This window comes from Armigeres subalbatus, chromosome 2 (genome assembly GCF_024139115.2).
Source record: "Armigeres subalbatus isolate Guangzhou_Male chromosome 2, GZ_Asu_2, whole genome shotgun sequence".
Lineage (NCBI taxonomy): Eukaryota > Metazoa > Arthropoda > Insecta > Diptera > Culicidae > Armigeres > Armigeres subalbatus.
This window is the reverse complement of record NC_085140.1, coordinates 172,970,244-172,993,663: the sequence shown is the minus strand read 5'-3', so window position 1 is coordinate 172,993,663 and position 23,420 is coordinate 172,970,244. Positions and strand designations below refer to the sequence as shown.

The window sequence follows — 23,420 nt, the reverse complement described above, 5'->3', positions numbered from 1 at the left end:
CTCTGATTTTGCATTTGTGGTGGTCAACTGCACCCACCGTTCCGATCATTTTGACCAACGTGGCATATAATAAGGTGCTGGTGTAGTGTATTCACGCCTTCTCATTTACCACATTGATCAAAATGCTCGGAACGGTGGGTGCAGTTGACCTTCACAAACGTCAAATCGGAGACAAGCCCACAGGCAAGCTGGTGGAAATTTCCTCGGCTAACTTTTTACTATTTCCTTGGAAAACTCTTCCTAATTCCTTCGGATTTTTTTTTTTCAAATTTCCTCGACATATTCGTTAATATTTTCTGGTGAAATGCTTCGAAATTTCGTAGGATTTTTTTTTCGAAATTTTTTCGGCAAATTCTTTAGGTTTTCTTCGGAAAATTGTTCTCAATTTCATCGGCAATTTTTTCGCAATTTCCTTGGCAAATTATTCGGAATTTCTTTGGCACATATTTCGGAATTTCTTCGGAAAATTCTTAGCAATTCCCTCAGCAAAATCTTCAGAATTTTCTCAGCAAAGTATTCTTAAGGTATTCTTTGGAAATTCGCAATACCCTCGATATATTCTTCGCAGTTTCTTTACAATTCTGCAAAATTTCCTTGACAAACTCTTCGGAACTTCCTCTGAAAAGTCTTCCTAATTTCTTCGGCAAATTGTTAGGAAAAATCTTCTAAATTTCTTGGTCAAATTCTTCGGAATCTTCTCAGCAAATTCTTCTTTACTTTTTCGGCAATTCGCAATACCCTCGATATATTATTCGCAAATTACACGGCAAGTTCAAAATTTCGTCAAAAATTTCTTTTCTAACAATTCTGTATACCGTGCGGAACCGAAATCCGTACAGCACCGAAATCCGTCCACCTCATGAGATATTAATAAATTAAAGGAGGTTAAAGGTAATTAATGTAGGAATAATTAATCTTATCCTGTTCAGATACTTGACAGTAAGCTTTAAGGGCATAGAATTGAAGAAAAGGCTTTGAAATTAAAACAAAAATCAAAAACAAATCTCCACCCACCAAACGCGGAGTTTGTGCCGCTATTTTGTTTTCGGGTAGAGCATAATTGCACCAAAAGTAACTGTGTTTTAATTTCTAATTGCAAATCATTACACAAGTTAAGCGGAATACAAATCGAAGGGATCGCTTCTCAAGGTGCGTAACGAACTATTTACAGTGGTAGTTTAGTCAATCAGGCTGTTTCAATTTAAATATTTAGTTAATAGTAAATAGTAAATAGTAAATAGCTGTACGGATTTTGATTCTTTGATTCGAAATCCGTTCACGGTGGACGGATTTCGTGTCAGGAGTAATTGATTTAATTCATTATTTTATCATCATTTCGTAGTTTTTAATGAGAAAATGTGAAACACTTCAAAAGTAGAAGCCTTCATGCGCCTGTGTCAATGACAAACGTTTTATTTACATTCCTATTTTCTAATGACTTTTTCATATACTAAGGTGCTTAAGTGTACGGATTTCGACGCCTCACGGTAACATCCTACCCAAACCTGTATAAAAACTGGGCATATGCAAAATTGTTAGATTCTTATACAAAAAATGTAAGCTGACAAATGTTGTAAGAAAAGCTTGAAAAATTGTAAAGAAAATTGAAAGGTGTAATTTGTATAAGAATCTAGTATTTCCGCATATGCCTAGTTTTTATAGATTCCTATGTAGATTATAGAATCCTATATTTTACATTTAGTAATTGAACATACCTTGATTTCTATATAAGCATTTTTTTTAGGAATTTCTTGTTTTCCTAAAAGAAAGTGTTTCTATCTATATTCTGAATCATAATTATTCTGCGCTTTTCTAAATAATACTACGCTTTCAAAGAAGAGGGGATTCTTAGCATAACGATCCATACAAAAATATTATTAAAATGTATTAAAAGGGGATATGGTCCAAACAGTGACAAATATCGAGTAGCGTATTTTTGTTGACCACAAGAAAGTATTATATTTTTTACAAGAAAATAAGCATTTTTTTGCTCAGAAACTTTCAACCCGTTCATCCTAAACGCAAAGTTCAATGACCCACAGCCAGATACGTCAGCCCTATTTGTTCCATGAGCACCGTCCTTGGGACATATGTCAAAGTCCTTGTGTCGTTATTTTTTTTTTCTTGCCACAAAGGCCGTTTTTATGTTCCAACGAACATAGCCTTTGTTTGATCTTATCAGAAGCAGGGTTCAAACAAGACCATCGCAACGCATTTCATTTGAAGGCGATGGAAGATGGAAGGAAAATCTTTTTTGCTCTTTCTGGAAATCGGTAGTACACAATTTATGACGACAAAGAAATGTCGGGGAGGATCGGAATGGGTAGCGCGGGTTTGATGGTTTGATTCCAAGCTTGTGGTTTTTCCAACATCTTCCAAATGATGTTTTTGCGCTCAGGAATAAATCGACAATCTGAGAGAAGAAGAAAGTCTTTCTTTGATGACAGGGCAGAAGCTGGTCGGTGTGGTGGTGGTTGTAGATTGGTTGCTCGATAAATGCGAATCAGTAAAATAGATAGACGAGGGTTATTGTTCCACCGCAAAATGTCATTCGGGGTCAATGAGGCCATCGCTATACCTCTCCAGCAAAACCTTTTCAATAAAAACTGCATTTCATTTCCATATAGCTGAGTTCTTGGATAATTCTGAAAAATAAAAAAAAAACTGCTATCAAAACTTACGGGTACAGGCAGATGGTTCGGGTCGGCGCTTAGAGGTGCTGCAGAAGCTGCTGCCGCGGCCGCCGCGGCTAGTTCGTCGCTGATGAACTGAATCGGCCGGGCCAGAGCCTCGGGTGGCGGTGCCCGGATAGCGGCCACACGGAGACACCGATACGCACCAAATAGGCCCAACACAATGGCGCCGATTACTGAAAACGACAGCAGGAAGTAGACGTATCCTGAGAAAAAAAGGAAAATGAAGCAAAAAGTTAGATTGGTCAATCTAGACAGAAACATAATTTTAAGTTTTAATGGCGGTAATCCTCGAGGTCTCGTACCATTGTAAAAAGTACAACACTAGCGAAAAAGCTCGCATGTTGTACACAATAGAGGCGAGACTGTATAGGTGATTCAGAAATAAGACTTGGCTTGGGTTTTCATAGCATGAGCTCTTTAATCCATCTACTGGGGGAATTAGTGTAATAGTAGTCTGTAAATTATCAAAAAAATTCAAACTGTACTTTTCATTAATAGCACGTGAAACGTTTTTTTCCGATTTATTAAAAACGATAAGAAAAGAAATAGATAAGAAAATCCTATCCAGTTTAATTTCAAATACTAAAAATAACTTAAATAACATGGAAAATCTAAAACGCTTTTCTTAGTCACATCTATAATCACATCTATAATTACAATCTATAATCTTACAAATAAATGATTTTCTGAATATATCGACCATACTTTAATTGCCATTAGATAACGCAAACCCTTTCAAAAATATACACCTTCTGGTCTATATTGATAAACACGGTTTCATAGAATGGATTTTTGCGGCAATTCTCTTTTATCTTCCCCATTTCATGATCCACTCCAAACTGGGAGAATTTGCTCTCCGGTTGACCTGCTTTCGTGCTACGCCCCAGACGTTATACTCTCGTGATAAGTAACAAAATTTCAAGGCGTCTGTGTCGAAATTTCACACCTCTTTGCTCATGTTTCAAGCTGATCATGATAGCAGCAGACCTCATAAACTAATTGCTCGTAAATTCCACGTGCTATGCCACCGCCGCTGACAGACAGACGGGGCGACTAAAGTTGGCAGCGAAACAAGACCAACTTTTCGAAATGGCAAAACTGTTTGCATGTAAAATGCGTGACTAAAACCATCAAAAATCGCTTCGCACGAGATGTTTAGCTGCCAACTCCCGTTCGGAGAGGCGCCTCCTGCAACCGCGCGGCCGCGCACATACAGGCACGTAGGTATCACATGTTGATGTTTGAAGCTGAACAAAAAAATATAACAATTACATGTGCACTTGAACAATCAATTTGCAAGCCGCCCATCACACGTGTACCCCTCTCTCCCCCAGCGAGAGAGATAGAGCGCGCCGGCATCGACAGCCAGTGGAAATCGACCGACACTCTACAAGTAAGTGGGTAGGTAGGTGGCACCGCACCATCATCAGACGGTTGTTGGTCGGAGCTCAGCCGCAGCCAGACAGACAGATTAATGCTTATCTTATCACGAGCGACGGCCACCGCGCGCTGGTGGTTGACTGCCGCACCACAAGCCCAGACCAGACGAAGCAAATGTATGAAATTTATATAAAAAAAAACAAACACCGGCACCCCAACCTCCTCATCCGATGACGATGGAACGAACGCGTTGGAAACGGGTAAAGTAAAGCTTTAGAAGCGCCCACGTCAGAATGTTGCTGCAGTGCGTAAAACGGAACTTTACCGTCTGACCTTCAGGTGCAAGCTGATTGTAACGTAAAGAAAATTAAACTTGTTTTGCTGAAACTAAAAAGATCATAATATGGAGTTCGCAAAACTAAACTCTGTGTGTGGTTGTTACCTTGAAACAAATTGATTATTTTTTTGCCGTTACCAAGCTGAATGGTTTTTTTAAATTAATTTGTTGGTGTAAAAATTGATAAAATAACTAAAACTATGCGAAAAATAGGTCTTACCTATCAAATCTGAGGTTAGAGAACATGGTTGGAGTGACAAAACCATCGAAGATACAATCGTTTTAAGAATAAAACATAAACAAGGAAAGCGAACGCATGGTAGCTTGTTATATAATAAATTACAGCAGACGTGAGTTATGCATGAGCTTTCAGCATCATAACATAGCTAATTTTTTAATATTCATATCACGAATGTAGATTGATTTTCAATTAGCATTAGTTGACAATGTTGACTGAGGGCAAAATTCAAATAAAAATCCATAATAATTGATTAAAATGAATCAAATTTTATTAAAATTAGCTGTAATTGCATCCAGAATCTTATATTATCGCATAGATTATGTACAATGGTCAATTTACAGATATGGGCGAATTCAGAGAAGGGCAGAAAGTGGGGAGCAGAAAGAATCTTCAAGTGGTGGTATATTATTATTATGTGTTGCCTACGTTCTTGGCAACAGTTGCAGAGTACCAGAATGCATGAATGGCATTCAAAATAAATTCAATATCACAGAGTTCGTAGGAGTTTTATGTCTGCAGCACGAGACCTTTTTTTATTATTAATTCCAGATATTCATCGGGAGACAAAGCTATGCTATTGAACATATTTTCCTGTTCGCAAGATTGACACTGTATTGAAAATGCTCTTTTTCCAATCTTTTGAAACGGTTTCGGCAATCATTCGCTGTACAATCGCTCATTCGTCAAATTACATGGACAAATGCTCCATCATCCTGCATCAGTTATACTTCCACAAAAAGGGTAGAAATTCGATTATTTTTTCATGTTTCCAACGATAACGACAGTTGTTCTTCCGGCGGATTTTGAAGCAAATCGCGCTCAAACTTATCAAATGGACTTATTGCTACCGGAAGCCTAGAATACTTGCCAAATCATCTTCACAACATCTGCTTATCTTTATAACTTATCTCAACTAGCCAAACTACGGGAAAACATCCCAATCGGTTTGGAGCGTATTGACTAACATAGGCGAAATCGAACACAAAGCATTAAAAGCTTTATTAACAGAGAGATTTCAAATCCTCCTACTTCGAAACTGATCTGCCGTCTTGATAAGTTCTCTGTAACCTGTTTCCAGTTGACAGAATACGATGTCACTCACTTTCGTGAATGGCGAGCAGTTCATTCCCTGACGCGACGGGAATGTTGGTGAACCTTATTCAGCGTCCGTTTTGCTTTGTTGTTGTCTTGTCGATTGATCGGGATGAAGACGTAATTAGTGCCATTTGTCTCGTTTGGCGACGGATTTTCATATACACCGCATGGAATCGGTCTTTCTTTTCATTAAAAGCATCCTCCAGTTCGTCTTGCTTCGCTGTAAGGACTTCCTCCGCGATTGCCTGGACGAACTACAGCTTTTGGTTGATTTTGAGTTGATCAACTTTTGGGGGAAGGGTCATTTGGCCGAAAGCACTGAATGAAAGTTGTTTGGCTGAATATATCATTTGGCCAAACAGACCATTAGGCCGAGAGTCATTTGGCCGAAAGGGTCATTCGGCCGAAAGGGCCATTAGGCCGAAAGGGTCGTTTGGCCGAAAGGGTCATTTGGCCGAACGGGTCATTTGGCCGAAAGGATCATATAGCCGAATGGGTCAATTTGCCGAAAGGGTCATTTAGCCAAAAGGGATGTCACTGTAAAGTTTATCCCAAAAGGAGGACGTGCTTCGTATGAGTTTTAGAACCATCAGTCTGACCTCATTTCTTCTGAAATGCTTAGAACGTATTATCGATCATCACATTCGTGATAACTGTTTGGAAAACATGCCCCAAGTGTTGGGTGAAGCTTTTGATCAACTCTTGGGCTGTCACTCAGCACAAATGGTATTGGAGTAGTCTGGATTATTATTATTATTATTATTATTATTTGTTTATTAATAAGTAACTTAAGACTTCATGTCTTTTCAAAATGTTACACATCCGGGAGCCATCTCCGGTAGTAGCAAGCTATTTAGCTAATCTGTTTAAACAGAATTGCAGTGTCTTAGTCAAGGCAGGTCAGGTCACTGCCGACTGAACTATCACATGGAAAATATTCAACGCGTTGAATCATCTGTTTGTAATAGTTGTGAGTCCGATTATGGAACTTCTTATCATCTAATATGTAACTGTCCAGTCTATGCACAATTGCGCTTCCAAATATTTGGTAAACACTTACTTAGTGAAATTGACTTCAGAAACCTGAACCTTTAGAGTGTTTTGTTGTTCATAACCCGTTGTGGTAAGGAGCTATAAGCTCTTGTATGCTTATGCGTTGTATGCCCTCTTCTAGGGCCCTTTTCCAAACATTCCATTTGTTCTCCCATCCACATTCCTTTCCTTTTTGTTCACTTCCTTTTCCGTCAGGTGTGTGATGAAAAAGGCTGTGAAGGCGATGGCACAAATCTCCCAAATTGAGGTGACGTGCCCCTGGAGCCGACGTTCTGATACCTGATACCTGATTTGATCAACTTTTGTGGGAAGGGTCATTTGGCCGAAAGCACTGAATGATGAATGAAAGTTGCTTGGCTGAATATATCATTTGGCCGAACAGACCATTGGCCGAGAGTCATTTGGCCGAAAGGGTCGTTTGGCCTAAAGGGTCGTTTGGCCGAAAGGTAGTTTGGCCGAAAGGGTCAATTGGCCGAAAGGGTCATTTGGCCGAAAGGGTCGTTTGGTCGAAAGGGTCGTTTGGCCTAAAGGGTTGTTTGGCCGAAAGGGTTGTTTGGCCGAATGGGTCAATATGGTTTAACACGCATACAGACCCAATCCGGTTCAATGGGCGTATGCGCATAATGTAAACCTGATTACCATTAAAACAAGGTTTGCATGATACTCGAACACGTTTTCGAGTTCAGTCCATTGTTTTGTTACCGTCCTAAACGGTACCATCAAAATATTGGTAATAATTTTGCGTGAGTCCTTTTAACGGAGGTGTGGGCTAAATAGTTCAAGTCGCTGAAGCAGTCGAGGATGAACAACACCCTGAAGTTGGCTACATGCGCAGCCGATCGAATACCGATAACGCACATAAGGATGAGTGGCGGATGCTGAGAGAATGAAAGTGCGAAGAGGGCAGTAGGTATCGGTTCGTCGGCAACGTCGGTTGAGTAATACCAATACTCATGTGCGGTGAACAACGTCGATCATGTCGACGTTCGGTTGATGTTCGCAACTGTCTGTCCGAAGTTTAGGCTCACTTCGGCGTTAAACAATACCTGCCTCCATCGGTAGTGACCGAGAGCCCAGAAAGTGTTTGCTACTTGGTGGCAGGCACGACCATGCTACAGTGTCAACAAGCCCCTCCCCTTCACCGCTCGACGTCTAAGACCCAGCCTGTATGTGAACGCCATTGTTTGACCAAGAACAAACCATGTGGGGTGGAGTTCTATCACGATCGCCAGCACACCGGAACGACCAACTCATCAAATCGCCGGATAACTCACCAGCTAGTCCTGTGCTTTGCCAATTTTCGTCCACCCCGATAATAAAGGTAAGTAAAATTGATTATTCTCCCCTAGTCAAAGAATCACTTGCCGAAAACTACCCCACGCTTACAACGCCCTGGGACCCGGCATCAAAAGAGGCCTTTGGCCACCCCATGAGCTATCGTTGGCTCTAGACCAACAGTTCGGAGTCTAGGCTCGTCCCCTTCTGAGGCAGAAGTAACTCCCGGGGTCAAAAGTTAGTTTCAGTATCTTCCAAATCAATCATGACTTTTGCAATGTTCTCATCGTTAGTATGTACCCAATGTAGTCCAAAGATATATGATCCTGATTTCCATGAATATAAGATGTCCGAGGACCTTCAAAACGAACTTGAGTTGAGATCAAGATATCAACCAGATGCAAAATAACTAAGGACATGTTTTGTCGATGAATGCCATTTGAATGTGGCTTTGGACTTGTTTTGTGGACTATAACCGCTGCTTTCGCGAACTTGGATGATTTCATCAAACAAAACGAATTCTATGATTTTTTTACGAACCATAGAGCCCTTTAATGGCTAGAACAAGTGATAATTGAAGTCATATAAGCTCAACCCTAGTAACATTTTCGTTTTATAACACTATTGTCGAGTAAATAATGGTCTTCAAGTGCGTTATAAAACTTAAAATGTTGCTTGGGAATGGTCCTACTGAAATAGCATACCTAAAATCATTCATAGGTTGGATCGTTGGATTGGTCAAATGATCTGAGCTCCAGGATGTTTCGAAGGACCAAGAAGGGTTTGCAATACAGTCGACCCTCGAAATGTAATACAGTCTATATCGTGATGTGGAAAAGAAGTTTCTTGGAAGATTGTTCGAAAGGACTTTCAAATTAACCGAGAAAATATTTCAATATGGCATCATTTGTTTCCACGGTACAATAAAGTGGTGAAATTAAATGGAATTGAACGAGCTCGTCTTATGAAAAGTGAAGACATTCCATTAAAAGTTCAAAATAATTTTGTTATAATAAGAAAAAAGTAAAATTCCCCGAGCAGCACAAGTCAGACAAATCAGGGGTGGCATTGCGCACCTCGATTCGAAACGAGCAAACCATGCAAATTGTCATACGAAAGAGCTGTCGAAAGGGGATGCGCAATGAGGTTGCAGCAACTTGATTGCGACTAAATATGGTCACATATGATTTGCAGTAACCTATGAGGAATATGTGTGCTGCTAGACCTTCCAGCTCGATGGAACTTCTGGGATGTTTAACGATGCACGTATATATCATTCTGGACATAGTTGATCGGGTAGATCGCATATTCTGAATTCCAGGAGGTTTTGGAGAACCGAAAAGACCTGTAATAGCTTTTAAAGGAATGAGTGAAATCCTATCGGTTCAATGCAGGGATGAGGAAAATCTCATTTTCAAAAAATCGAGGATGATCAACACTCACCCACGATCTTACTGTTTAATTATTAAGTGATAAAACTACCCAGCGATTGAGAATCGTTTGAAAATCGTATCTTGATTTGAGGCATTTACCGTTACATTTTGAACTCTTTTTTGTTACTTCTAAGGGTTTACGATAACACTTTTTTTCCTTACGAAACGAAACGAAACGAAATTCAGATTTACTTCCTAGACTTCGAAACGAAATCGAGGTCCATTTCATTCGGAATTTTACGAAACAAAACGAAGTCGAAATTTTTTTTTCCGCCGAATTTTGTTGAATAGTTTTTTTTGTATTATATACAAAATGAATAAAAAAAACCCAGATTAATCCACCTAGCGGTGATGGTGTCTGCGTTGAATGCATTTTGTTGTGAGCAAATCGGTTAAGGATAAGGATGCTGGGTCATTAGGCCGGAGGTCATTAGGCTGAAGGCCATTAGGCCGAACGGACATTAGGCCGAATGAGAACTGGGGAATGGGAAGTGAGTAGTGCGCAATCAGGAAGAAGTAGAAAGGAAGAAGGAGGAGGAAGTAAGAAGGAAGAAGGAAGAAGGAAGAAGGAAGAAGGAAGAAGGAAGAAGGAAGAAGGAAAAAGGAAAAAGGAAAAAGGAAAAAGGAAGAAGGAAGAAAAAAGAAAGAAGGTGGAAGAAGGAAAAAGGAAGAAGGAAGAAGGAAGAAGGAAGAAGGAAGAAGGAAGAAGGAAGAAGGAAGAAGGAAGAAGGAAGAAGAAATAAGGGAGAAGGAAGAAAGGACGAAGGAAAAAATGAAGGAACAAGTAACAACAAGAAAAAAGAAGAAGGAAGAAGGAAGAAAGAAGAAGGAAGAAGGAAGAAGGAAAAAGGAAGAAGGAAGAAAGAAGAAGGAAGAAGGAAGAAGGAAGAAGGAAGAAGGAAGAAGGAAGAAGGAAGAAGGAAAAAGGAAGAAGGAAGAAGCAATAAGGAAGAAGAAAGAAGAAAAAAGGAAGAAGGGAGAAGGAAATAGGAAGAAGGAAGAAGGAATAAGGAAGAAAGAAGAAAGAAGGAGAAAGAAGAAAGAAGAAAGAAGAAAGAAAAAGGAAAAAGGAAGAAGGAAGAAGGAAGAAGGAAGACGGAAGAAGGAAGAAGGAAGAGGGAAGCAGGAAGGAAGAAGAAAGAAGAAGGAAGAGGGAAGAAAGAAGAAGGAAGAAGGATGAGGGAAGGAGGAAGAAGGAAGAAGAAAGAAGGAAGAAGAGAGAATGCAGAAGGAAGAAGGAAAAAGGAAGAAAACGGAAGAAAGAATGAAGAAGAAAGAAGAAGAAAGAAGGTAGAAGGAAGAGGGAAGAAGAAGAAGGAATAGGGAAGAAGGAAGGAAGAAAAAAGAAGAAGGAAGAAGGAAGAAGGAAGAAGGAAGAAGGAAGAAGGAAGAAGGAAAAAGGTAGAAGGGAGAAGGAATAAGGAAGAAGGAAGAAGGAAGAAGGAACAAGGAAGAAGGAAGACGGAATAATGAAGAAGGAAGAAAAAAGAAGGAAGAAGAAGGAAGAAAGAAGAAGGAAGATACAAGAAGGGAGTAAGGTGCAGAAAGCACTTCCATTTTTCACTTCTAGCTTCTTTTTGCTAATTCGGCCTTATGGCCATTCGGCCTAATGACTATCGGTATATAACACTATGGGTCTCCGGGTCTTCTATAAAAAGTTTCTTTTTGGAGCGAACATATAGCCTTTACGTATACTTAGTATACGATAAAGGTAAAATTACGAGTGAAAGAAAATTAATTTAATATTTTAATTTAATACTTTAATTTAATATTTTAATTTAATATTTTTAAAGTATAATATTGATATCCAAATGATTTCTATGTTGATGCATATAAAAGATTAGAATGTTTTGCGCTCGCTTTAGTGAGAGCTAATGAATTTCTAATTGTTCAACTCTAGCGGGCTTTTCCCTGCTCCCAATAAAAGAATAAAAAAATAAACAAATGCCATAGGGAGATTCTAACTCAATTTTACAAAAGGACATAAGTAACAGATCAGATTTGGACCTGTTCACCATTTTCAAAAGTATGGCCCTCGCCGTAAAAAATTTCATCCCTTAATATTTCCAACAGACCTCAATAAAAATTAAAAAAAAGCCAAATTTTTAAGTACAATCAACATATTTCATATTGATTGGATTTGTTCACCATTTCGAAAAGTATTACAGATTCCAAGTGCCACCCCTTAATTTCAATCAACATCTTGAATAAAGTCTCCGGGCAAGTAGATTAAAATCTGTTCATGTTGGTCTCACAGAGGACCATTTTATCTAGTGCTCCATCATAGGTCAAATGCCGATAACAGGATTTGATAACGACACTGTTTGGATGCGGATAGAAAACACACACTGCGTGGCTTAGGACTTGGAAGTCAACAAACAAATATTATCTGGCTCACATGCTTTGCGGAGTCGGGTCCAATGGGTCATTTCACGTTTTCTGAGCAGCAATAACATCATTTGATAATCTTAAGTTTATTTATTGTAGATTCATGTTGGATCAATATCAGATCATTTGAATCAGACATCAGTCAAAAATGGTAACTTGGCTCACAGTAAATACGTGTGGAAGTACTGTCAATGTAATGTGAATAAATAAGTTTCCTCTTTACGTTTGCAAAACAGATTTCGTACAACAATTGTACACCAATGATGGTTTTTATGAACCCCATCGATTGACCAAAGATAGATTAAAAATCAGCTCGGCCAGATAACGGCAAAACGTTTTTTTCCACATACATTTTATTTCCGGCCAATTTTCAAGTTTATGATTTTATTGGTGCAATTGTCTAGTATTTTAGATCACGAGGCCTTTATGGATCATATTCACCTTTGGAGCGGTTACACGAACGATTCATTAATCATCGGGCTTATGTTGTGGTCCATGAGACGAAATCAGCGTATCGTCTAAGGGCTGCCCCAGATAACAATACACACGTCCTCTAGATGTTACGCCACACTAGGATTTCTGTGTATAGACTCCTGCTAAACAGTAGACAGAGTTAATTACATAGCAAGCTGCATCAGACGTCGTCTCTAGAGAAAGATGGTGCCAAATGCAACTCTTAAGCTTAAAAAGCGGACACTAAATAAAATAATAGAAATAAAGATGTGATATTTACCAATGATTCTTTATGGTTTACAAACATTGAGCCAGTTTCAAAACGGGTCAAGAGTGGGACAATAAGCCATTTAGCGAATTGCTGAAGCTACGTTGTTTGTTTCCCGGAGAAAACGGAATTGAAAGCCAGCGCCTAAGCTGAAAAAGTGGCAAATCGTTAAAATTAATTGAAAATCATATCTGATTCTAAGTTTATGCGTTGGGACATTTTATCTCATGGGCGATTTTTTTTAACATTTCTACCCTACGGATGACGACAACGGAGACACCGGCAACGATGCGGTTACCCGCTCTTGTGCACGCATTCGGGCCGATCCGATGCGATGGCATGAGCAAAACTCGTCCCGAAAAATTTATGCCGACAGACAGACGACGACGGGTGGTTTGCGCTTTTGTCTCCACCACAAACCTGAAATCTGGATAAAGGGAAGCAACACCACATTCCTGGATCGATTATACTTCTCTGGCTAGCTGAAGTTGTAATATGGACCGGGGTGGAAATTTTAATGCAACGATCACCTTTGAACTAATTATAACAGAAGAGATCTTCCGGTTTTTATTATTTGCTTCATTTCAATTCAATCGTATTTAGTAATCAGTTCCGAAATCCTAATTGGTTCAATAGAACAAATAATACAGCATGATTGTCTTCCCATTCGGAAGAATTTCCATCGATCGGCCCCTTGGCGCAGAATCAACTCAACAATGTTGCACTGGCGAGGGAAATTTCATGCCTAGTCATCGCTGTCTGCCCCTGACCACCGCAACCGGCGAGCACTTTTGGCAGCTTCCCATCCGGTTCCACGAATTTCACGCACACAGCAAACGGCAGCCGACGCCAGTGCCACGCAAGCCCCAACAACGTGACAGACTAGACGTATAGGATACTTGGGGAGTCCCAAGCTGCACAATGGGACGGAAGCGTCCAATGTGTCGAATGTAATTCAACCTCAAATACAAATACTTTTACAGAGTGCGAGAAAGGGGACTTTGGAAGTATGGTGAAGCACTGTACTGACGCTGAAAGCATAACCCATGTAATCCATATTAATATGGGATGCTTGCGGCAGCAATATAATTTGTAAGTACAAAAAAGAGAAGCATAAAAATCATTTGGAAGATTATCAATTTATTGAAATTTGGCAATCTTTTAACAAAAGCTTTGTGCATATTTTACCTAAATTCTACAACAATGTTTTGTTGTATTGTTGAAGTTTGCCTAAATATTGGTAAAATATTTACCGAGATGTTTCGAGATGATTGCCGAGATCATAGCTGGTGGATTCGCGACAATCGTAGCAATGGGAATTTTAAGTGTATGCCGTGCTTATCTCAGAGTACCAAGGATGCAATTTTCTCATAAGTAGTAAGAACGCAGAGATGGTTGTTATTTTATTCTAAGGGACTCCGTGCATGAATGATGCTTATAGTGTTATAGTCATCCAATGGAATGGATGCTCGAAAACGTTTCATCGACGTATACTACATATTCAAATGTGGATATGAGACGGCAATTCTCCATTACGTCCCATAGTGCAAAACTGAGCCTTGTAAAACTTCATTACATTCGGGCGGCCTTTTTCTCCGTGATGCTGCTCCATACCTACGTCAGCAATTCTTTGTGTTGGTGCCAGGCTTGCGTTTTTTGCGCAATGTCCTGCCCGTCTGCGACTGAGAATGTCCCTCCAATAACCAACCACCCACCCACTGCGTTATCCGTTCTCTGTGTCTATCGACCTCCGCTCCGGCAATTCTACTTTACTGAAGCCAAGTTTGGATATATGTGCCGGCGGCGGGATAATGTCGTAGAAGTCTTCTCCACCCATTTTTCACTGTCATCATCACCAACATCATCATCATTGTCGTCATTACCGCCAACAACGTCATTGCAAGGATGTCGATCGGATAGAGCGGGTGGTTTTTCTTTTATTTTTATTTTTTTGCATGGAAAATTTGCGAAAGGATAGGTTTTGGATTGGCGAATGAAATGCCTGGAATGGAAAAATCAATATTCAGGTCGCATTTAGGTGTTGCTGTAGCGACCGTTGTTGCTCGCCTCGGTAGAGACGGGTTTTGGTTGGATGTAAAAAGAGGCCACTAAAATAGTGGAAAATAAGATTTTTGTATTAAACTCTTGGGATTCATTGAATAATTTGCTTTGTCAGTCTATTTTGAAGGATTTGTCCCCGTCAGCCCTCATTAAAAATTCATTCGACAGCTGTCGGCAACTAATCTACGCAATATTGGTGGCAGACAATTGTGGGCGTTCACCCGTTTGACCGGAGAGTAGTTACCTGTCTGCCGCGTAGAATCAAAAACAGATGAAAAAATGGCACCCTCACACATGGGTGGCACTCTCACTTTCCGGGGCAGACAACCGTGACACACGTCCAAAGTTTGGTCATTACCAACCAATAAAAATATACTGCTACCGCAACTAATGCGGCTGGCAAACTGCAGGGCTATTATAACTGGTGGTTTATTGAGATGTCTTTGTTAAGAGACGTATATTTTCCTAATTCGAGAACAACGAAACGAACAATGAAAAGTAAAGAAACCGAAAGATAGACGAATTGGGTGATTTATTCTTTTATTTTGCGATGAGGTGGAAAATGGAACGTTTCCCTTATCGTATCAAATCACCATTTAATTCAGATCATTGGAGTTGGACTGAGTTGGTCAAAACAGTTCCTAGTAGAGGCGAATTGTTTTAGCATCATACCCAGACGAGTTTCCCAATTTTACTGGAACGCGGCCATACTTGGATTCGTAAAAATGCTGATGACGCGCACAATATTTTTCTTCTTCTTTTTACTAAAATTCTGATTTTACATTATCTTTTAAGCAAACATTCCAAAGCTTCATTATGTAGGATCTTATAGACCATCATTTGTATTGCCATGTATGGCGTTACAGACTCAACAATAACGATTTTACATTTCTCAAGAATTTCGAAACAGCCCTGGGACTGCATAGTAACAAAACAACTTAGCTGCATGCACCTAAACCTAAACCCATCTGTCTGTGGCGTGTTCCGATTTTCAAACTGCCGCTAGTCGCGCGGATTCGCTACCTATGCATCGAAACGGATATGAATGCAAAATCCATTGCAAGCACCACGATGCCTCCACGATGGCGAAGCGAGGGAGGAGCTGCTACTACACATGCCAGTAGTAAATGTCTGATGCCGTAATTATCATTCCAGTGCGATGTTATTCGCTGCTTGCTCGTGATGCAGACGCTGCAAAAGAGAAGCAACACTCATCGTCGTATCATGCGCGAGGCGTCTGTTTGGGGGCTTATTGTTTGTACTCCGACTGGAACATCAAACAACATTGGTTAGGTACACGATGCGGCTCGTTTTCTGTCTGCTTTCATTATCGACGATTAGCGTCATTCTTCAGCGACGTTGACGCCGTCGTCGCGGACTGCTGTCTGCTGCATTTGTCCGTTGCGACCTTGGAAAATTTGTTTGGGTGGACGTGGAATACGCCATAGGTTTTGCCCATAACTTCAGGGGGAAAAGCCAGTACTCATTAGATAACGAAAAGCAGTAGGAACTTGGAAATAGGATAGGCGGTACATATCATACGAATACCAGGCAAAACTTCTGTGAAATTAAAGGCATCAACTAAGATATGAGGATCAGAATAATTTAGGGCAGCCTAAGTTTCAATAATATTCGAAAATTACAGATTCCATAACTGTATTATGTAGTTTAGACATTTTTGGGGGTTTCTTTCAACATTTTAGTGCCATATTGTACTCAAACTAATATTATGTCTGCCACCATGGGACTACGACGAGCTGACAATCTACAATTATTGCCTTAGATTGATTTAGGCTTAGACCTTAGACTAAGGATAATGCGTCCGTCCTCATGAGTTTCAGACGAGCTCTCAATTCACAAAGAACGCATCACAGCAATTGTACTAAAACTGATACTGCGTCCGTCCTTATAAGACTCGGAGACCCTCTTAATCAAGATATTGTAGAGGTAGTACAAATTTTCTATTTTGTTCAATAAAAAATAGGTAGCTTGGGATGAAACAAGAGTGGTATCCAGTGTTGTGAAATGTGTTTTTTTAAATCTTTATTCTTCTTCTTCTTATTGGTATTACATCCCTCACTGGGACAGAGCCGTCTCGCAGCTTAGTGTTCTTTAAAAGCACTTCCACAGTTATTAACTGCGAGGTTTCTAAGCCAAGTTACCATTTTTGCATTCGTATATCATGAGGCTAACACGATGATACTTTTATGCCCAGAGAAGTCGAGACAATTTCCAATCCGAAAATTGCCTAGACCGGCACCTGGAATCGAACCCAGCCACCCTCAGCATAATCAGCATAATCTTTCTTAGTGAGGTTTTTAGCCCTTGTGTTGTAAAATTTCATCTGCGTGTCATTTGACTAACTTGTTCAGAATTTTTCGGAAGCTCAATTAATTTTTGATGTTTAATGAGCCCATACTGCAGTTAATCGTAAATCAGTCTTATCTGGAAAGGACAGTAAGTGAAGATGTGCTCGACGTGCAGCATCACCAATTTTTCTAGGAAATTTTAAACAATTTTCCTTGAAAATTCAAAAAAAAAAAATACGTGAAAAATCCTAGGAACTTAACGTGAAAATTCCAACGAATTTCTCGTGAAAGTTCCAAAGAATTTCTCTTGGAATTTTCGGAAAAAAAATCAGAAGAAATTCCCTTAGAAATTCCGAAGAATTTTCCTTGGAAACCTCGAAGAATTTGCTTTGGAAATCCCAAAGAATTTCCCGTGAAAATTCCGAAGAACTCCCCGTGGAAATTCCGAATAATTTCCCGTGGAAATTCCGAAGAATTTGCCCGTGGAAATTTCGAAGAACTTCCCGTGGAAATTCCAAAAAAAAATCCTGTGGAAATTCCGAAGAATTTTTCGTGGAAATTCCAAAAAAAACCGTGAAAATTGCGAAGAATGTCCCGTGAAAATTCCGGAGAATTTCCCGTGAAAATTCCGGAGAATTTCCCCTGAAAATTCCGAAGAACTTCCCGTGGAAATTCCGAACAATTTCCCATGGAAACTCCGAAGAATTTCCCGTGGAAATTCCGAAAAACTTCCGTGGAAATTCCGAAGAATTTCCCGTGGAAATAACAAAGAATTTCCAGTAAAAATTGCAAAAAATTTCCCGTGGAAATTCCGAAGAATTTCCCGTGGAAAATCCGAAGAATTTCCTGTAGAAATTCCGAAAAATTTCTTGTGGAAGTTACGAAGAATTTTCAGTGGAAATTCCGAAGAAATGTCCGTGGAAATTTCGAAGAATTTCCCGTTGAAAGTCCGAAGAATTTCCAGTGGAAATACGAAGAATTTCCTGTGAAATTCCGAAGAATGTTCCGAGGAAATTCCGAAGAATTTCCTTGGAAATTCCGAAGAATTTCCTGTGGAAATTTCGAAGAATTTCCGTGAAATTCGAAGAATTTCCGTGGAAATTCCGAAGAATTTCCCGTGGAAATTCGAAGAATTTCCGTGGAAATTCCGAAGAATTTCCGTGAAATTCCGAAGAATTTCCGTGGAAATTCCGAAGAATTTCCGTGGAAATTCCGAAGAATTTCCGTGGAAATTCCGAAGAATTTCCGTGGAAATTCCGGAAGAATTTCCGTGGAAATTCCGAAGAATTTCCGTGGAAATTCCGAAGAATTTCCGTGGAAATTCCGAAGAATTTCCGTGGAAATTCGAAGAATTTCCTGTGAAATTCCGAAGAATTTCCGTGGAAATTCCGAAGAATTTCCGTGGTAATTCCGAAGACTTTCCCGTGGAAATTCCGAAGAATTTCCTGTGGAAATTCCGAAGAATTTCCTGTGGAAATTCCGAAGAATTTCCCGTGGAAATTCCGAAGAATTTCCTGTGGAAATTCCGAAGAATTTCCTGTGGAAATTCCGAAGAATTTCCTGTGGAAATTCCGAAGAATTTCCTGTGGAAATTCCGAAGAATTTCCTGTGGAAATTCCGAAGAATTTCCTGTGGAAATTCCGAAGAATTTTCCGTGGAAATTCCGAAGAATTTCCCGTGGAAATTCCGAAGAATTTCCCGTGGAAATTCCGAAGAATTTCCCGTGGAAATTCCGAAGAATTTTCCTTGGAAATTCCGAAGAATTTCCTGTGAAAATTCCAAAGAATTTCCTGTGAAAATTCCGAAGAATTTCCTGTGGAAATTCCGAAGAATTTCCTGTGGAAATTCCGAAGAATTTCCCGTGGAAATTCCGAAGAATTTACCGTGGAAATTCCGAAGAATTTCCCGTGGAAATTCCGATAAAAATCCTGTGGAAATTCCAAAGAATGTCCCATGAAAATTCCGAAGAATTTCCAGTGAAAATTGCAAAGAATTTCCCGTGGAAATTCCGAAGAATTTCCCGTGGAAATTCCGAAGAATTTCCCGTGGAAATTCCGAAGAATTTCCCGTGAAAATTCCGAAGAATTTTCCGTGAAAATTCCGAAGAATTTCCCGTGGAAATTCCGAAGAATTTTCCGTGGAAATTCCGAAGAACTTCCCGTGGAAATTCCGAAAAAAAAAATCCTGTGGAAATTCCGAAGAATTTTTCGTGGAAATTCCGAAAAAAAACCGTGAAAATTGCGAAGAATGTCCCGTGAAAATTCCGGAGAATTTCCCGTGAAAATTCCGAAGAACTTCCCGTGGAAATTCCGAACAATTTCCCGTGGAAATTCCGAACAATTTCCCGTGGAAATTCCGAACAGTTTCCCGTGGAAATTCCGAAGAACTTCCCGTGGAAATTCCGAAGAATTTTCCGTGGAAATTCCGAAGAATTTTCCGTGAAAATTCCGAAGAATGTCCCATGAAAATTCCGAAGAATTTCCAGTGAAAATTGCAAAGAATTTCCAGTAAAAATTGCAAAAACTTTCCTATGGAAATTCCGAAGAATTTCCCGTGGAAAATCCGAAGAATTTCCCGTGGAAATTCCGAAGAACTTCCCGTGGAAATTCCGAAGAACTTCCCGTGGAAATTCCGAAGAACTTTCTTGGAAATTCCGAAGAATTTTCCGTGGAAATTCCGAAGAACTTTCCATGAAAATTCCGAAGAATGTCCCATGAAATTCCGAAGAATTTCCAGCGAAAATTGCAAAGAATTTCCCGTGGAAATTCCGAAGAATTTCCCGTGGAAATTCAGAATAATTTCCCTTGGAGATTCAGAACAATTTCCCGTGGAAATTCAGAACAATTTCCCGTGGAAATTCCGAAGAATTTCCCGTGGAAATTCCGAAGAATTTCCCGTGGAAATTCCGAAGAATTTCCCGTGGAAATTCCGAAGAATTTCGTGGAAATTCCGAAGAATTTCCGTGGAAATTCCGAAGAATTTCCCGTGGAAATTCCGAAGAATTTCCCGTGGAAATCCCGAAGAATTTCCCGTGGAAATTACAAAGAATTTCCCGTGGAAATTCCAAAGAATTTCCCGTGGAAATTCCGATAAAAATCCTGTGGAAATTCCAAAGAATGTCCCATGAAAATTCCGAAGAATTTCCAGTGAAAATTGTATAGAATTTCCGTGGAAATTCCGAAGAATTTCTCGTGGAAATTCCGAAGAATTTCCCGTGGAAATTCCGAAAAATTTTCCGTGAAAATTCCGAAGAATTTTCCGTGGAAATTCAAAGAATTTCACGTGGAATTTCCGAAGAATTTCCTGTAAAAAATCCGAAGAATTTCCCGTGGAAGAATTTTGAATCCCGTGGAAATTCCGAAGAATTTCCCGTGGAAATTCCGAAGAATTTCCCGTGGAAATTCCGAAGAATTTCCCGTGGAAATTCCGAAGAACTTCCCGTGGAAATTCCGAAAAAAAAAATCCTGTGGAAATTCCGAAGAATTTTTCGTGGAAATTCCGAAAAAAAACCATGAAAATTCCGAAGAATGTCCCGTGAAAATTCCGGAGAATTTCCCGTGAAAATTCCGAAGAACTTCCCGTGGAAATTCCGAACAATTTCCCGTGGAAACTACGAACAGTTTCCCGTGGAAATTCCGAAGAACTTCCCGTGGAAATTCCGAAGAATTTTCCGTGGAAATTCCGAAGAATTTTCCGTGAAAATTCCGAAGAATGTCCCATGAAAATTCCGAAGAATTTCCAGTGAAAATTGCAAAGAATTTCCAGTAAAAATTGCAAAAACTTTCTCTTGGAAATTACGAAGAATTTCCCGTGGAAAATCCGAAGAATTTCCCGTGGAAATTCCGAAGAACTTCCCGTGGAAATTCCGAAGAACTTCCCGTGGAAATTCCGAAGAATTTCCCGTGGAAAATCCGAAGAATTTCCCGTGGAAATTCCGAAGAACTTCCCGTGGAAATTCCGAAGAATGTCCCATGAAATTCCGAAGAATTTCCAGCGAAAATTGCAAAGAATTTCCCGTGGAAATTCCGAAGAATTTCCCTGGAATTCCGAAGAATTTCCGTGGAAATTCCGAAGAATTTCCTGTGGAAATTAGAAGAATTTCCTGTGGAAATTCCGAAGAATTTCCCCTGGAAATTCCGAAGAATTTCCCCTGGAAATTCCGAAGAATTTCCCCTGGAAATTCCGAAGAATTCCCCCTGGAAATTCCGAAGAACTTCCCCTGGAATTTCCGAAGAATTTCCCGTGAAAATTCCGAAGAATTTTCAGAGGAGATTCCGAAGAATTTTCCGTGGAAATTCCGAAGAATTTTCCGTGGAAATTCCAAAGAATTTCCCCTGGAAATTCCGAAGAATTTCCCCTGGAAATTCCGTAGAATTTCCCCTGGAAATTCCGAAGAATTTTCCCTGGGAATTCCGAAGAATTTTCCCTGGAAATTCCGAAGAATTTTCCCTGGGAATTCCGAAGAATTTCCCCTGGAAATTCCGAAGAATTTCCCCTGGAAATTCCGAAGAATTCCCCCAGGAAATTCCGAAGAATTTCCCCTGGAATTTCCGAAGAATTTCCGTGGAAATTCCGAAGAATTTCCGTGGAAATTCGAAGAATTTCGTGGAAATTCCGAAGAATTTCCCCTGGAAATTCCGAAGAATTCCCCCTGGAAATTCCGATGAATTTCCCGTGGAAATTCCGAAGAATTTCCCATGGAAATTCCGAAGAATTTCCTCTGGAAATTCCGAAGAATTTCCCCTGGAAATTCCGAAGAATTTCCCGTGGCAATTCCAAAGAATTTCTCGTTGAAATTCCGAAGAATTTCCAGAGGAAATTCCGAAGAATTTCCAGAGGAAATTCCGAAGAATTTCCAGAGGAAATTCCGAAGAATTTCCAGAGGAAATTCCGAAGAATTTCCAGAGGAAATTCCGAAGAATTTCCAGAGGAAATTCCGAAGAATTTCCAGTGGAAAATCCAAAGGATTTCCCGTGGAAAATCCAAAGAATTTCCCGTGGAAATTCCGAAGGATTTCCCGTGGAAGTTTTGAAGAATTTCCCGTGGAAATTTCTAAGAATTTCCTGTGGAAATTTCGAAGAATTTCCCGTTGAAATTCCGAAGAATTTCCCGTGGAAATTACAAAGAATTTCCCTTGGAAATTCCGATAAAAATCCTGTGGAAATTCCGAAGAATGTCTCATGAAAATTCCGAAGAATTTCCCGTGGAAATTTCAAAGAATTTCTCGTGGTAATTCCAAAGTATTTCCCGTCGAAATTCCGAAGAATTACCCTTGGAAATTCCGAAGAATTTCCCTTAGAAATTCCGAAGAATTTCCCGTGGAAATTCCGAACAATTTCCGTGGAAATTCGAAGAATTTCCTGTGGAAATTCCGAAGAATTTCCGTGGAAATTCCGAAGAATTTCCGTGGAAATTCCGAAGAATTTCCGTGGAATTCCGAAGAATTTCCTGTGGCAATTCTGAAGAATTCCCGTGGAAATTCCGAAGAATTTTCCGTGGAAATTCCGAAGATGTTCCCGTGGAAATTCCGTAGAATTTCTCGTGGAAATTCCGAAGAATTTCCCGTGGAAATTCCGAAGAAATTTCCGTGGAAATTCCGAAGAAATTTCCGTGGAAATTCCGAAGAATTTCCCGTGAAAATTCCCAAAAATGGAAATTCCGAAAAATTTCCCGTGGAAATTCCGAAAAATTGTCCTTGGAAATTCCTAAGAATTTTCCTGTGGAAATTCCGAAGAATTTTCCATGGAAATTCCGAAAAATTTCCCGTGGAAATTCCGAAGAATTTCCAGTGGAAATTCCGAAGAATTTCCCGTGGAAATTCCGAAGAATTTCCCGTGGAAATTCCGAAGAATTTCCCGTGGAAATTCCGAAGAATTTCCCGTGGAAATTCCGAAGAATTTCCCGTGGAAATTCCGAAGAATTTCCCGTGGAAATTCCGAAGAATTTCCCGTGGAAATTCCGAAGAATTTCCCGTGGAAATTCCGAAGAATTTTCCGTGGAAATTCCGAAGAATTTTCCGTGGAAATTCCGAAGAATTTCCCGTGGAAATTCCGAAGAATTTCCCGTGGAAATTCCGAAGAATTTCCCGTGGAAATTCCGAAGAATTTCCCATGGAAATTCCGAAGAATTTCCCATGGAAATTCCGAAGAATTTCCCGTGGAAATTCCGAAGAATTTCCCGTGGAAATTCCGAAGAATTTCCCGTGGAAATTCCGAAGAATTTCCCGTGGAAATTCCGAAGAATTTCCCGTGGAAATTCCCGTGGAAATTCCGATAAAAAAATCCTGTGGAAATTCCGAAGAATTTTTCGTGGAGAAATGTACTTAAAGAGCCAAAATATTTATTTCCAGTTTGAACTTGTCAGCGTTGCCTTTTTAAATTATCATTTTTGATTGCATAGGTGGGAGCAAATATTGAAGCAAGAATTGAAAT

At 39.8% G+C, this 23,420-nt stretch overlaps 1 protein-coding gene across 1 annotated transcript in view; it reads right to left on the bottom strand.

Moving 5' to 3' along the window:
• The window catches only part of LOC134209382 (uncharacterized protein DDB_G0271670-like), a 79,474-nt gene that overhangs the window by 46,642 nt on the left and 9,412 nt on the right, over positions 1-23,420 (bottom strand). Inside the window, exon 2 of the mRNA XM_062685366.1 lies at positions 2,682-2,899. Coding sequence (XP_062541350.1) covers positions 2,682-2,899 — 218 coding nt within the window. The remainder of the gene's footprint in view (positions 1-2,681; positions 2,900-23,420) is intronic.